This window comes from Phacochoerus africanus, unplaced genomic scaffold (genome assembly GCF_016906955.1).
Source record: "Phacochoerus africanus isolate WHEZ1 unplaced genomic scaffold, ROS_Pafr_v1 Scaffold_56, whole genome shotgun sequence".
NCBI classification, from domain to species: Eukaryota; Metazoa; Chordata; class Mammalia; order Artiodactyla; family Suidae; genus Phacochoerus; species Phacochoerus africanus.
This window is the reverse complement of record NW_025927428.1, coordinates 2233-17393: the sequence shown is the minus strand read 5'-3', so window position 1 is coordinate 17393 and position 15161 is coordinate 2233. Positions and strand designations below refer to the sequence as shown.

The 15161-nt window shown below is 50.3% G+C and overlaps 2 gene segments (V, D, J or C); both read left to right on the top strand.

Moving 5' to 3' along the window:
- Positions 1-7877: 7877 nt before the first annotated feature.
- Positions 7878-9433, top strand: LOC125119327 (probable non-functional immunoglobulin lambda variable 5-48). The segment is given in 3 exon segments: positions 7878-7943; positions 8065-8361; positions 9336-9433. Coding segments are annotated over 3 exon segments (441 nt in total).
- A 3019-nt stretch (positions 9434-12452) lies between these two features.
- Positions 12453-12993, top strand: LOC125119326 (immunoglobulin lambda variable 8-61-like). The segment is given in 2 exon segments: positions 12453-12570; positions 12668-12993. Coding segments are annotated over 2 exon segments (357 nt in total).
- Positions 12994-15161: the final 2168 nt, after the last annotated feature.

Here is a 15161-nt window from a genome sequence, read left to right as displayed (position 1 = left end):
CCACCTCTCCAAGGGGACCCCTCTCTGCCTGTCATACTGGGGAGGGGGCACAGCTCCCAATTGCATCAACCAGCACTGAGCCTCAGAGACCCCTCCACTACCAGCAAGACTCTTCCTATTCAAACAGCACAAACACATATGTCCTCACCATTCATTGGACGGTGCAGATACATTCGGATTAATTTAACATCAGAACGGAAGCACTAGCGGGGGCTTGCTGGAAACACAATTTCTCAAGCTACTGGGTCAGAACCTTGGTTTGGCGTGTGTGAATCTCAGGTCAACAAATGCCCCCCAACAATGTAAGCACACCCAAGTTCCAGAGGTGTAACCTCCACCCCTATTGCTATGAAATCACCCTGAGAATTCCCCTGTGAAGTTCAGCCAAGGCTCGTTAACATCCCAGGCCACAATCATTCCCCCAGGAACACTCAGAACTTCAGAATCCTCAGGAACAGATTCAACATCTAAGGACACGGGGGAACCTCAGACTCGATTTCCAATTATGACTAGAACTTGGGAGGAATCCAGATTAGAACCTCTGCTCTCTAGAGATATACTATGTAGAATTGGCTCTGGGAACCCTGGTAGCACCATGTGCAGACTCACCTGGGGCCAGGACCCGAGGGCAGGGCTGGGGTGCGTCACCTGGTGGATGTTCCCTGAGGCCTTCAGCACAGGCTAGGACTGTGAGGAGAAGCAGAAATATGAAATTTGGGGTTATTTCCTTTCCTCTCTGTAGAAAACGATATTAGAAAACTCTCATGGTGAGGTCATTCAAAATGTGAGGGAAAAGCAGTATTTGCACAGATAGGTTAGGATTACACTCACATGTGTGTAATTACATATCTGTATTTAGATATTCTATGTACATCCATATGCGTGTGCTTCTGTCCATATAATTGGGTTGTGTCAAGAAGCGATCATTTAGTCAAGGTCACCCACCTGGCTCTGAAACCCAGCGTCTCCCTCAACAGACACTTGGGAGGCTGTGCCTCCAGGGCGGAGAAGAGAGGTTGTGTGGCAGCCATGGCTGCCCCACCAGGGACACAACAGGCCCCGGGTGTGCAATGCATGCTGGGAGACACGCAACTCAGGGGGGATGCGCCCAGTGGATGCAGATCAGTCCTCAGGACTTCTGGGGACAAATGGAGCCTGTGGCCTCCCCAGGGTCACCAGAGCCAGGTAAAACACAGAGGGATGAGGAAACTAAATTTACGTCCTATCTATCATGGGCCCATTCTAGATCAGGTTTGCACAATACAAGAATTTGGATTTGGACAGCTTCTATTTTTTTTTTTTATTTTATTTGCTTTTACATTCCCCACACTTGGCCTATGGAGGTTCTGAGGCTACGTATTGAATCGGAGCTACAGCATCCAGCCTATGCCACAGTCACAGCCACAGCAACACAGGAACAAAGCTGAGTCTCCGACCTTCACCGCAGCTCATGGCAACACCAGATCCTTAACCTACTGGGCTAGGCCAGGGATCCAACCTGCAACCTCATCGATACCAGTCAGATTCGATACCACTGAGCCATGACAGGAACTCCCGGAATCGGTAAAGTTTGATCCCATGTGTGCTCTTACAGATATTTAAGGAGTTTATCACTGTAGTTTCAGACCTTCTCAAAAAACACAAAACCAGAATCTGATCTCTTGGTTGGTGGATTTCGTCAAACGTTTAATTGGAAATAGTAATGATGTGACACAACCTTTCAAAGAAAATGGACAAAGAAAGAGTAATAACCAGTATGTTTATGAGGCCAACTTTTCCCTAATGCTATAAATAAAATACTTAAAAGAAAAACCCTAAAAGCCAATATTATTCAGGAATATATATACACATAGAGCTTGAAGTATTTGCACATTGAAGCTAGCAATAGAGCAAAAATCATCCATCTAGAAATTCTAGGGTGATTTAACATTTGACAATCCATCAATGTAAATCTCACTTGAAAAGGAAAAAATATATGTGATCATCTCCATAGACGTACATTGAAAACATTGAGCCACTCAACACTCTTGGTTTATACAAAATTAAGAAGAAGAAAAAGGAAATGTCTCAGTAAACTCCCAACACAATGGGATTTTCTCAACCTGATCAGGCGCACCTTTGGAAAGGCTATTGAAAAATCACAGGAAAGGTTATAGACAAGGTTTGCCCCAAGATCAGGGACCTGGTCTGGTCCAGAGCAGATCCCAGCATCCGGAATGGGTTTTTGAGATGACACAGCATTGGGGTAAGAGAGGCAGAGTTGAGTGTGGCAGGGGCTTATTCAACATTTCTCCTCCCTGAGCAGGTGGTCTAGTTTCCTGTCTCAGACCACTTCACTCTGTGCTGTTCTCCCTGAAAACCTGTAACCCCTTAGGACAAGCCTGAGAAAACATCAGGGCAACCCAAATCAGGGGACGTTCTTCAAAACACTGCACCACTGTTGCCCAAAATCCTCACAGATCGGAGTCCTGTCGTGGCTCCGTGGTGAGTAGCCCGATTAGCATCCATGAGGTCCCAGGTTTGATTAACGGCCTCACTCAGTGGGTTAAGGATCCAGCATTGCCGTGAGCTGCCCTTTCTCAAAGAAGTGAACAACAAGGTAACTGAAATATGGTCATAGACTGGAGGAGTCCAAAGAGTCCTGAATTCCCCCTCAGAGGTGACTTCAAGACAGGCCCTTCCCAGGAGGCAACCTCTGAGCATCACCATCCAGGGCCCCCATCCCAGGAACAACAATGGACCTTCAGGGGGAGGAAACTGGTTTGGATGACTCGTTCCTCCTCTGCGGGGCCAGTGGACACAGGAGACCTCAGAAAATGTCGTGGAAACTCTCATTCAGGAGCTCCTGCTGTGGGGCAAGGGGATCGGTGGCATCTTGCGAGAGCTGGGACGCAGGTTCAATCCCCCTCCCTGCACGGTGAGTTTAGGATCCTGCATGGCTGCCCCTGTGGCTTAGGTCATAACCTCTGGCTGGGATGTGACCCCTGGCCTGGGAAGTCCAAATATGGAGGTGTAACCAAAAAACGATAGAAGAAAAAAAAAGGAATTCTCATTCAGACTACCTGATCTTGTGATTTCCTGTGAAGTGGTTTCAGGAAAACTCTCTACTTTTTCTACAGTAATTAGTGTTTGACTTTTTTTGGGTCTTTTTAGTTTAGTTTAGTTTAGTTTAGTTTGCTTTTCAGGGCCACACTCGCAGCATATGGAGATTCCCAGGCTAGGGGTTGCATCGGAGCTGCAGCTGCCAGCCTACACCACAGCCACAGCAACACAAGACCCAAGCCGTGTCTGCCACCTATATCAAGGCAACGCAGGATGGAACCCAAAACCTCACGCTTCCTAGTCGGATTCGTTTCCACTGTGCCACAGTGGGAACTCCTTTTTTTGTCTTTTTAGAGCCCCGCCCTGGGCATGTGCACGTCCCCAGGCTAGGGGTCGAATCGCAGCTGTAGCTGCTGGCCTCTGCCACAGCCATGGCAACGCCACATCCAAGCCGAGCCTGCCACCTCCACAGCAGCTCACAGCAACGCCGGATCCTCAACCCACTGAGCAAGGCCAGGGATCCAACCTGCGTCCTCATGGATACTCATCGGAGTCGTTTCCACTGAGCCACGATGGGAACTCCTGTTTCACGTTTTATCTTTGATAGGATCACTTTTGACAAAGTGTTCTTCTCTAGGAAAGTATAGGTTTCGTCTAGTTTCTTAAATATTTCTTTTCCCATAATGCACTGACATTCTAACACATGGACTCTCAGAGGACTAACTGCAGTCAGATTGTTCCCTTCCACCCAAACAACTCCCCCCAAGTTCAGTTATGGGCAGGCTGCATATAATTCCATAGTTTTTCTACTCTTGCAAAATGACTAGACATCTAGACTAGATGTACAGTCTAGACATATAAAAATGTCTAATTTCTTTTGCTAAATGGCTATTTTTTTTTTTGTCTATGACTAGATCGAATCCTCAACCACAGCAGTGACAATGCCAGATCCTTAACCTACTGAACCACTAGGGAACTCCGTAGGACCAGCGATTTTTTTTTATCATTTTTTTTTGTCTTTTTGCCATTTCTTAGGCCGCTCCCACGGCATATGGAGGTTCCCAGGCTAGGGGTCGAATCGGAGATGTAGCTGCCAGCCTACACCAGAGCCACAGCAACACAGGATCCGAGTCTGGTCTGCGACCTACACCACAGCTCACGGCAACCCCAGATGCTTAACCCACTGAGCAAGGCCAGGGATCGAACCTGAAACCTCATGGTTCCTAGTCGGATTCATTAACCACTGCACCACGACGGGAACTCCTATCATGGTGTTTTTTAAATTACTCAATGAATTTATTACATTTATAGTGGTACAATGATCATCACAATCCAATTCTATAGGCTTTCCATCCCACAACTCCAGCACATCCCCCCAACCCCCATACTTCTCCGTTGGAAACCATACGTTTTTCAATGTCTGTGAGTCAGTATCTGTTCTGCAAAGAAGTTCATTCTGTCCTTTTTTCAGATTCCGCATGACGGTGAAAGCATTTGATGTTGGTGTCTCATTGTACGGCTGACTTCACTTAGCGTGATCATTTCTAGGTCCATCCATGTTGCTAAAAATGCCGGTATTTCGTTCCTTTTAATGGCTGAGTAATAGTCCACTGTGTATATGTACCACTTGTTCTTGATCCACTCCTCTGTCGTTGGACATTTGGGTTGTTTCCATGTCATGGCTTTTGAAAATCATGCTGCACTGAACAAGGGACCAGTGATTTTTAAGGTTCGATCTTTAGGTCATTCTTTGATAAGGTTTGTCTTTTTTTTTTTTTTTTTTTTTTTTTTTTGCTATTTCAGTGCCGCACCCTCGGCATTTGGAAATTCCCGGGCTAGGGGTCGAATCAGAGCTGTAGCTGCCGGCCAGAGCCACGGCCATAGCAATGCGGCATCCGAGGTGCATCTGCCACCTACACCACAGCTCACGGCAACAACGGAACCTTAACACACTGGGTGAGGCCAGCGATCGAACCCACATCCTTGGGATTCCTAGTCGGGTTTGTTAACTACTGAGCCACAGAGAGAACTCCCTGTTTGTTTGTTTGGGATTGAAGTTATCTTGTATCCAAAAAAAGCATGATGTAGAGTGGACTTTTTTTCCCAAGCAAATAATGTAAATATGTCTCATTTTAAACAGCCCCAAGGGCAATCATTCTTGGGTATAAACAGTATTTACCTCAAATGCTCTGCTTGGGATGCCTGATCCTAACAACTGCCACATGACAGGCTCCCTTGAGAACAGACGCTGGCAAAAGGCGATCAGACGTTTAAGCAAAATGTTGTGAAGAAGGTCACTAGGCCTGGCTGCCTGCAGACTGGGCCCTGTGCCTGGAGAACAGCTTCCTGGGAGTGAGCCACGTTAGTAAAAAATCTAGGAGTTCTCGCGGTGGCCCAGCAGAGATGAACCTGACTAGCATCCATGAGGACGCGGGTTTGATCCCCGGCCTTGCTCAGGAGGTTAAGGATCCGGTGTTGCCCCACTTGTGGCACAGTTCACAGATGGAGAACAGATTCAGTCCCCAGCCTGGGAACTTCCATAAGCCACGGGGGAGGCTGAAAACAAAAAAACCTACATGTGTGACAGCATTGTGCCAAGAAGGGAGAAATAGTGAAATACCACAAAGATTCCTCAGCAGGACCTTTCAGGAACACCCACAGCCTCACGTCTCTACAGAGAAGAGCCCCCTTCTCCTCAGAGCTGAGGGCCACACGGAAGGAGGGCTCTGGCCTCCCGGGAGGAGCCACATAGAGGAAGGGACCCAGTGTCCTGCACAGAAGGGGACCTGAGGGAATGGCGTTGTCACTGCTCTGACTTAATCCTGAGCTCAGAGGAATTTGTGCCCAGGCACAACTCAATCCTGACCCCTGAGCAGCTAAGGGCGCCCTGGACACACTCACACAGAGGGCCCTGAGGGAACGGGGGACACAGAACGGGTGCTTGGCCTGGCCCTAAAGCAAGGGACAGTGCTCAGAGCAGGGGGCAGGAGCTGTCCCTGAGGGGCTCTTGGCAACAGGTCAGATCACCTGGGTCTCAGGGGGTGAGAGCTGGGACCAGCCAACAGGAACTGCCTGGTGCCCTTTGTTCAGGGATCCCATCTGGGGCTCCCCCCTCTGGGCCCACCCGGCCATGCCCCTGCCCACCCCCAGGCCACCCTCAGGCAGAGGGACCTGACCCAGGGCCCACTGAGGGGTCAGAGAGCCCAGGGGGTGAGCGTGGGGCTGTCGTGTCATTTGCATGAAGGGCTCTGCCCTCCCTCAGAGATTGAAGAGGGGTAGGACAGACTGGGGGTTGTTCTGTTTCAGCTGTGGGGCCACAGAAGGCAGGGGCTGGAGGAGGGGGCCCGTGGGCAGCAGGGGGTGCCCGCAGAGTCCTGAGAGTGGGTGCTGGGCCAGACAGCTGGGAGCCCCCAGGGTGCAGGGAGCTGGGCACACTGTCCTCACTGAGGTGGACCCTCCTGCCTGAGGCCTGGTCACCCGGGAGCTCCTGGCCAGGCTCCCTCACCCCCGTGGCTCAGATCTGGGTTCCCCCCTCCCTGTCCCCTGTGGACTCTTGGCCTAGTCTGGGTCAGGGAGGGGCTGGTAGAAGGCGGGGAATCAGAATGAGCCCCAAGGAGGAGAAGGGCTCCTGGGAGAGTCTGCCCAGAGGACCAGCCCAGCCTGTGGGCAGGGGCCCCCGTGTAACCTGTGCAGTTAGGGGTGGGAACGTGAGCATTAGCCCATTACCCACGCGACCGGCTGTGTCTGTTCTTAGGAGGCTTTGTTATTTGTGGTGCTAAATTTATCATTTTCATTTACTTAATATCAACTAAAACCTGTATATCAGAATAAATGACTTTTGGTAACAGTGCCAGTAATTCATCTCGTATTGGAATATGTTAAAATTTTGTTTAGACTATTTTTATAGATATTCAATGATAGTGGCTTGTAATATTCCATAAATGAATTTTATTTACCAGGTTCATTGTAAGACCTTAAAGTGCTTTTTCAAAGTACTAGGACTTTTTATTTGTATCAGCTTTTCATTTTTTTAGGGCCACATCCATCCGATGTGGAAGTTCCCTGGCTAGGGGTCGAATTGGAGCTGCAGCTGCCCGCCACAGTCACTGCAACACGGGATCCAAGCCACATCTGGGAGACCTACACCACAGCTCATGGCATCGCCAGATGTTTAACCCACGGAGCAAGGCCAGGAATAGAACCCGTGTCCTCATGGATACTAGGTGGGTACGTTACTGCAGAGCCACACTGGGGACTCCAGAACTAGGATATTTTTAAACTCTTTCAATGTTTTATAGAAACAGAAAACCACAAGCAAGGCTATGGGACCATGTGTTCTTTGAGGTATTATTACATGCTGCAGTGAAAATGTATATAACACATCTTTCTATGGAGGAATTCCATAAGAAAATTTTCTTTTTTCTAAGAAATCAAACTGTTCACATATTTTCTATAATGGAGCCAATGCTGCATCTTGTTAGAAAACTAAGCATTTTATCTCTATTTTTCTAGAAGTTCTTAGATTGGTTACTTTTTCATTTTCCACAAGTTCCCCTAGGAGGTGCTGTGGACCTGCCTCCTGGGCCCCTGCACAGCTGCCCAGGGAGGACCCTTCCCTCCCAGGAGCCGGGCCTGGGGGCGAGGCCTGTGCTCCCTGGTGGGTCCTCTCTGGCTGGCAGAGTCCCCTGAGCAGGGACCTGCCTGCTGTCAGCAGGTGCTTCCTCCCAGGGGCTCCCAATGGGAAGGGTCCCCTCCAGCCCCCGAGGTCCCTGGCTGGACTCCCATTGGCATGGGCAGCCCCTCCCTGGCAGAGGCTGGATGAGAAAAGGAGGCCTGGATAGAGGCTGGGAGCTCCATGGCCTGGACTCCTCTGCTGCTCGTTCGCCTCTGTCACTGCACAGGTAGGGACAGGCCTGGGGGCCCAGGGGCCAGTGCCCAGCCTGCATCAGCCCCTGGGGCTCAGAGTCTTGGCGTCTTTGCCGCAGCTCCTGCCCCGTGTCCCCCTTGTGTCTGTGTCTGCAGGGGCCCTCTCCCAGGCTGTGCTGACGCAGCCGCCCTCCCTCTCTGCCTCTCCTGGACCATCAGCCAGGCTCCCCTGCACCCTGAGCAGTGGCTCCAGTGTTGGCAGCTACCACATATCCTGGTACCAGCGGAAGCCTGGGAGCCCTCCCTGGTACCTCCTGAGGTTCCACTTTGCCTCTAGTAAGGACCAGGGCTCGAGGGTCCCCAGCTGCTTCTCTGGGGACAAAGATGCCTTGGCCAATGTGGGGCTTCTGCTCATCTCTGGGCTGCAGCCCGAGGATGAGGCTGACTGGGACTGTCTCAACTGGCTTCTCACTGTGCTTCTCACAGTGACACAGGCAGATGGGAACGGGGGGACCAAACAATACCCTGTCCGAGTCTTAGTATTGAAACTTTTAATAATTTCAAATAACTGACATGTGTATAAATTTTACTTCACTCACCGACAGGTCAGAATGAGTCTACCTGCTAAGAGGCATTCAATTTTTCTGAAGTCTCAGATAAATATAAACAAAAACAAATCAAATCAAATCTATTATAACAAATAAAATAAAATAGAATAAAATATAAATATATTATGTAGGAGTTCCCGTCGTGGCTCAGTGGTTAACGAATCCGACTAGGATCCATGAGGTTGCGGGTTCGATCCATGCCCTTGCTCAGTGGGTTAAGGATCCGGCATTGCCGTGAGCTGTGGTGTAGGCTGTAGACGCAGCTCGGATCCCGCATTGCTCTGGCTGTGGCTTAGGATGCGACTATAGCTCCAGTTCGATCCCTAGCCTGGGAACCTCCATATGCCGCGAGAGCGGCCCAAGAAATGGCAAAAAGACAAAAAAATAATAATAATGATAAAAATAAATGAATAAATATATTATGTAGCCCATCAATGTATATGATAAATAATATGAATATACTAAGATGTAAAAATATGAATAAAACTTTTAACATAGGACAAATAAAAATAAGTCAAAGTATAAAAACGTCCCCACTGTGACCATCACCAGCTCGGCTTTGGCCTCTGCTGGCACTTGTGTGTGCTAATGGTTCCAGACAGTGTCACATGCTCTCCTCCTGGACCACCTTTATGGGGTCCATGAACACGTCTCCTTTCCTGACTGGTCTCCCACGGCAGACAGAATCCCTCTGTGCCCAGGTACAAACCAGCCCTCGCGGGTCCTGGCTACGATGACAAGGAAGCCGAGGTCCAGCCTCTGTGCCCTGGGAGACCCGGGGGCCTCTGCCACCCCCTGCGTGTCCCTCTCTTGGTCCAGGCTTTGTGCTCCCGCCCTGGACCCTGACACCTCCAGGATGCTGGGTGTCTCCCTTTCTCTTCAGCTTCAACTCTGAGCAGCTCCTCCTGTCCAGCTGAGTCATTAACGGCCTCATCTCCAAGGCTCATGGAGGCCCCGCCACGCACGCACTTTCTCCACGTTCACCCCATGGCCTTTCCCACGTTCCCCTCTCTGGTCCTTTGTTTGGGCCCTTCTGTTCCATAAAATATGAGTTATTTTGAACTGGGTTTCTTTTTAATGCTTTTTATTTTTTCCATCATAGTTGGTGTACAGTGTTCTGTCACTGTACAGCAAAGTGACCAGGTCCACACACACGCACACACACACACACACACACACACACACACACACACACACACATATATACATTCCTTTTGTCACATTATCCTCCATCCTGTTCCATCATAAGTGACTAGATATAGTTCCCTGTGCCACACAGCAAGATCTCATTGCTTATCCAGACCAAATGCAATAGTTTGCATCTATTAACAACAGTGAACTGGGTCTTTTTTTTTTTTTTGTCTTTTTGCTATTTATTGGGCCGCTCCCACAGCATATGGAGGTTCCCAGGCTAGGGGTCGAATCGGAGCTGTAGCCACCGGCCTACGCCAGAGCCACAGCAACGCAGGATCCGAGCCGCGTCTGCGACCTACACCACAGCTCACGGCAACGCCAGATCCTTAACCCACTGAGCAAGGGCAGAGACCGAACCCGCAACCTCATGGTTCCTAGTCGGATTCGTTAACCACTGCGCCACGACGGGAACTCCTGAACTGGGTCTTTTAAATCCAACTTTCGGGCGCTCCCATCTGGGTTCAGGGGAAAAGAATCTGACTCGCATCCATGAGGACCAGGTTGGATCCCTGGCCTCGCTCAGTGGGTTAAGGATCTGGCGTTGCTGTGAGCTGTGATGTCGCTCACAGATGCGTCTCAGATCTGGCGTTGCTGTGGCTGTGGCTGTGGCTGTGGTGTAGGCCAGCGGCTACAGCTCTGATTCAACCCCCAGCCTGGGAACATCCAGCCATATGCCACTGGAGAGGGCGCCTAAAAAGATGAAAAAAATTTTTTTTAATTTAAAAAATTAAAAACAAATCCTAACCCAATCAAATTCATGGAAATCTTCAGAAATGCACTGCTTGAGGCCAGGATGGATCAGGAGAGAGAAAATGGGGGTTTAGGCCAGAAATGAAGAAAGAAATGTGAAAAGTTTAAAAATGTGAAAGTTCCACGTATTGTTTAGGTGTCCATCTTTGTATCTGGAAAAACTTGCAAAACTAGCCGAAACGAGTCCAAAGAAAGGAATCAGCAGCAGCATAACATTCAGGAGCAAATGAGAACCACCGAAGCCACGAAGGATGGGAGAGGTTTTCTCGCAACAGCGTCCTATCCTCAAGGCAAAGTCAGACATGACAGTGAGGACTCCATGAACCTCACAGGCAGCCCTTCAACCACAGCAACCACACAAACCAACCTGGAAGCTTCTCCAGGGAGAAGCAGTACTTGCTGGGACAGCACTGGGGACTCTGGATACCTTCCAGCTTTAAACGTGGCTCAAGGTGGTTACATTCTGGTATTGAGCCCAGGAGCAAAGGGGAAGCCAATTCACACATCAGGGAATCCTGAACTCTCAGGTACCCAGCCTTCCGTTTAGCTGGCAGTGGTCATGAGGGACCTGGGAACGGAATGTTTCAGCCCAAACTGCCTGGCGGGGCTGCACTGTACTGCCCTGAGCGGTGACATCAGAGAGATCCACTGGCAATGCCACAAAGCCCTTCCAGGGGGCTGGGGGTGTGCGGGGGGCGGGGGGGGGGGGGGAGTATGTGGGTCTGAGCCCAGCAGGGGGCGCTGGGGGACTGTCTTGAGAGCTGAGGGTCCTGCGCCAGGCAGCCTGGGGACACACTCCACTGGCTCTGGCCCCATGGCAGCTGAGTCCTCACTCAAGTGTGACTGTCCTGCCCCTGGGCCCCCAGGAGACCCTCAAGCCCTCAGCTCTGAGGAACACACGTGCCTCTGACATCCTCCTCCTCTGTCACTGAGTCACTCACTGGCCAGCCGTGCTGTTCTGTTCAGGCAACGTCAGGGGGATAATCACACAGCAGAGATGAATGTCCTTGAGGATGGTGACCTGCATGCTACCTGGACAGAGGATGAGGGACCCTGGGCAGGGACTGTCTCCACACCAACCCTTGAGCCTCACAGGCAGGCTCTGGGCTCCCCTGCGGGACCTGGATTCTTCCTTCATCCCCTCACTCACTGAACCCGGCTGTCCTGTGGGGAGGTGACTGGATGTGGGTCTGGGGGCATTTGCACTGCCTGGTGCTCCTGTCATCGGGGCACAGGGGCGGGGCAATCTGTCTTTCTGCCACCTTCTCACCCTCCTTCCAGGGACGGGGGTCACATGCTCATGGCTCTGCCATCATAATGTCTAGATTTTTCTTTAAAAAATACTTAATATATATGTTAAAATAGAAAGACCGTAAACTCTTTTTCTCATTCGAGAAAATAATCCTTTGGTAAAGTTAAAGTTACTCCAAAAACAGATGCTTCTTACAGGAGGAGGCTGTCACCCCAGACTTGCCATGCAGCTCAACCTGTCACCCCCAGGCGCCACTTGCCCCATTTCCTGTGACAGGGGCCAGCACTCAGCCACGAAGACCCTTTCCCATCTGCTGCAAACTTGGGTGCAGGGATGTCCCAGGGGACCCAGTGCTGAGGGGGAGGGAGGCGGAGCTCCCACTGAGAAGACCAGCAGGCCCTTCACTGAGGAAGCAGGAGAAACAGCCCAGGGATGGGGGAGGGTGGCATGAGCTCCATTCCTGGGCCAGGAGGAGGGGACAGCCCAGCTCCTCCTTCTGCCCTCAGGCTCCAGGGAAGGGACTGAGGACTGAGCTCACAGGGGCATGGGCAGCACGATGGGTGAAGGACGTCACCCCTACCCCTCAGTGTCTCATCCCTGTGCTGTCCTTGGTCTGTGGGACATCCCAGCATCTGCCCCCTTCAAGACCTCCCCCAGGGAACATCAGGTGACACTGGGCAGGGACTGGCAGGAAGCTGATTTGCATGAAGGCCCTGCCCCCACTCATGGCTCTGGGAGGCATCAAAAGGCCCGAGGGCCCCACCGTCCAGCCCAGGAGGCTGAGGAGGCCGCGTCCCAGGAGTGTCCCCACCATGGCCTGGACGGTGCTTCTGATCGGGCTCCTCGCTGTCGGCTCAGGTCAGGGGCCGGGGCTCTGCATCCTTGGGGGGCACCTGCGGGCCACTCTCAGGACCTTGTCTCCATAACAATCCCTGTCTCTCTCCTGTCGTTTTAGGGGTGGATTCTCAGACTGTGATCCAGGAGCCGGCGATGTCAGTGTCTCTTGGAGGGACCGTCACACTCACCTGTGCCTTTAGCTCTGGGTCAGTCACTACTAGTAACTACCCCCACTGGTTCCAGCAGACACCAGGCCAGCCTCCTCGAACTGTTATCTACAACACAAACAGCCGCCCGACTGGGGTCCCCAGTCGCTTCTCTGGAGCCATCTCTGGGAACAAAGCCGCCCTCACCATCACGGGGGCCCAGGCTGAGGACGAGGCCGACTATTTCTGTGCTCTGTATAGGGAAAGTAGTACCTACACTTAGACACAGTGATGTAAACCCATGGGGAAGTGGGACCCAAACCTCCTCCTGTGCTCAGAGGGCTCAGCCCTTAGAGGCAGGAGAGGCAGAGGGAGGGTGGGGACATACATGAGCTACTGGAGGACATTTTATTCTTAGAATTGGCTCTGGAAACCCTGACACCACCGCTGTGCTGACTCACCCGGGGCCAGGACCCGAGGGCAGCGCTGGGGCTCTGTCCCCTCTGGGATGTTCCCTGAGGCCTCCAGCACAGGCTATGACTGGGAGGAGAAGAGAAGGGTGACATTTGAGGTTATTTCCTTTCCTCTCTATCGAAAATGATGTTAGAACACTATCATGTAGAGGTCATTCCAAATGTGAGGGAAAAGGAAAATACTTGCATAGAGGTGTTAGGGTTACACTCATACATACGTAATTACATATTTATATATAAATATTTGATATGAAAATATGCATGTGCTTATATCATATAATCCGGTGGTGTCTCAAGAAGAGGTCATTTAGTCGAGGTCACCCACCTGGCTCTGAAACCCAAAGTCTCCCTGAACGGGCACTCTGGAAGCTGTGACTCTGTGGCAGGGGGGAGAAATTGTGTGGCAGTCACGGCTTCCTACCAAGGACACAACACGCCGTGTGTGCAATGCATGCTGGGAGACACCGAACTCAGGGGAGATGTGCCCAGTGGGTGCAGGTCAATGGGTAGGTCTTCTGGGGACAATCAGAGCCTTTGTCTCCCCAGAGCCACCTGCTCCCAGGTAAACACCAAGGGACTCTGGAAAGTAACAAATTGCATCTTATCTACCAAGGCCACATTCTAGACAAGGTTTCACAATACTTGAAATTGGATTTGGACCGCCTTTTTAAAAAATATTTTATAATTTTTTTTCTTTTTGCTGCTGAGGGCCACATCCTCGGCATATGGAGGTTCCCGGGCTAAGGGTCGAATTGAAGCTATAGCTTCCTGCCTCCAGCCACAGCCACAGCCACAGCCACAGCCACAGCCACAGCCACAGCAATGCAGGATCCCAGCCCAGTCTGGGACCTACAGCACAGCTCATGGCAGCGCTGGGTCCTTAACCCACTGGGACAGGCCAAGGATTGAACCCCAGTCTTCGTGGACACTACTTTGGTTCATTACCACTGAGCCTTGACAGGAACTCTGCAATCAGTACAGTTTAATGCCTGTTTGCCGTTACAGATATTTAAGCAGTTTATCACTGTAGTTTCGGACCTTCTCAAAAGACACAAATCCAAAATCACAGATCTCTTGGTTGGTGGATTTCATCAAACTTTAAGTATGAAATAGTAACGATTTTACACAAACTTTCAAGGAAAATAGAGAAAGCAGCAGTGAGACCCAGTATGTTTATGAGGCCAAGTTTTCCCCAACTCTATAAACAGACGACAGACTCAAAACAAACCCAAAAGCCAATATTTTTCATGAATATACATACACATAGGCCTTGAAGTATTTGCATGTTGAAGCTGGCAATACAGCAACAATGATCCATCCAGAAATTCTAGGGTGATGTACCATTTGACAGTCTGTCCATTCAATCTTACTTGAAGCGGAAAAAATATACATGATCATCTCCATAGATGTACATGTGAAACTAATGAGCCACTCAACATTCGTCGTTTTTACAAAATTAAGAAAAAAGAAAAAGGAAACCTCTCAGTAAACCAGCAATACAATGGGATTTACTCAACCTGATCAAATGCACCTATGAAGAGCTTATCTAGAAAAATCACACTAAATGTTATAGACAAGGTTTGCCCCAAGATCAGGGACCTGGTCTGGTCCAGAGTAGATCCCAGCATCCGGTAATGAGTCTTTGAGGTGACACAGCATTGGGGTTAGAGAGGCAGAGTTGAGTGTGGCAGAGATTCATTCAACATTTCTCCTCCCTGAGCAGATGGTCTAGTTTCCTGTCTCAGACCACTTCACTCTGTGCTGTTCTCCCTGAAAAACCTGTAACCTTAGGACAAGCCTGAGAAAACATCAGGGCAACCCAAATCAGGGGACGTTCTTCAAAACACTGCACCTGTGTGGTCCAAAATCCTCAGAGACAGGGAAAGCCAGGTAGCTGGAAAGTGGTCACAGATTGGAGGAGTCCAAGTAGCATGATTTGGAAAAATGCAACCTGGATTCCAGCTCTGGCTGCATGAAACACAACAATGATGTA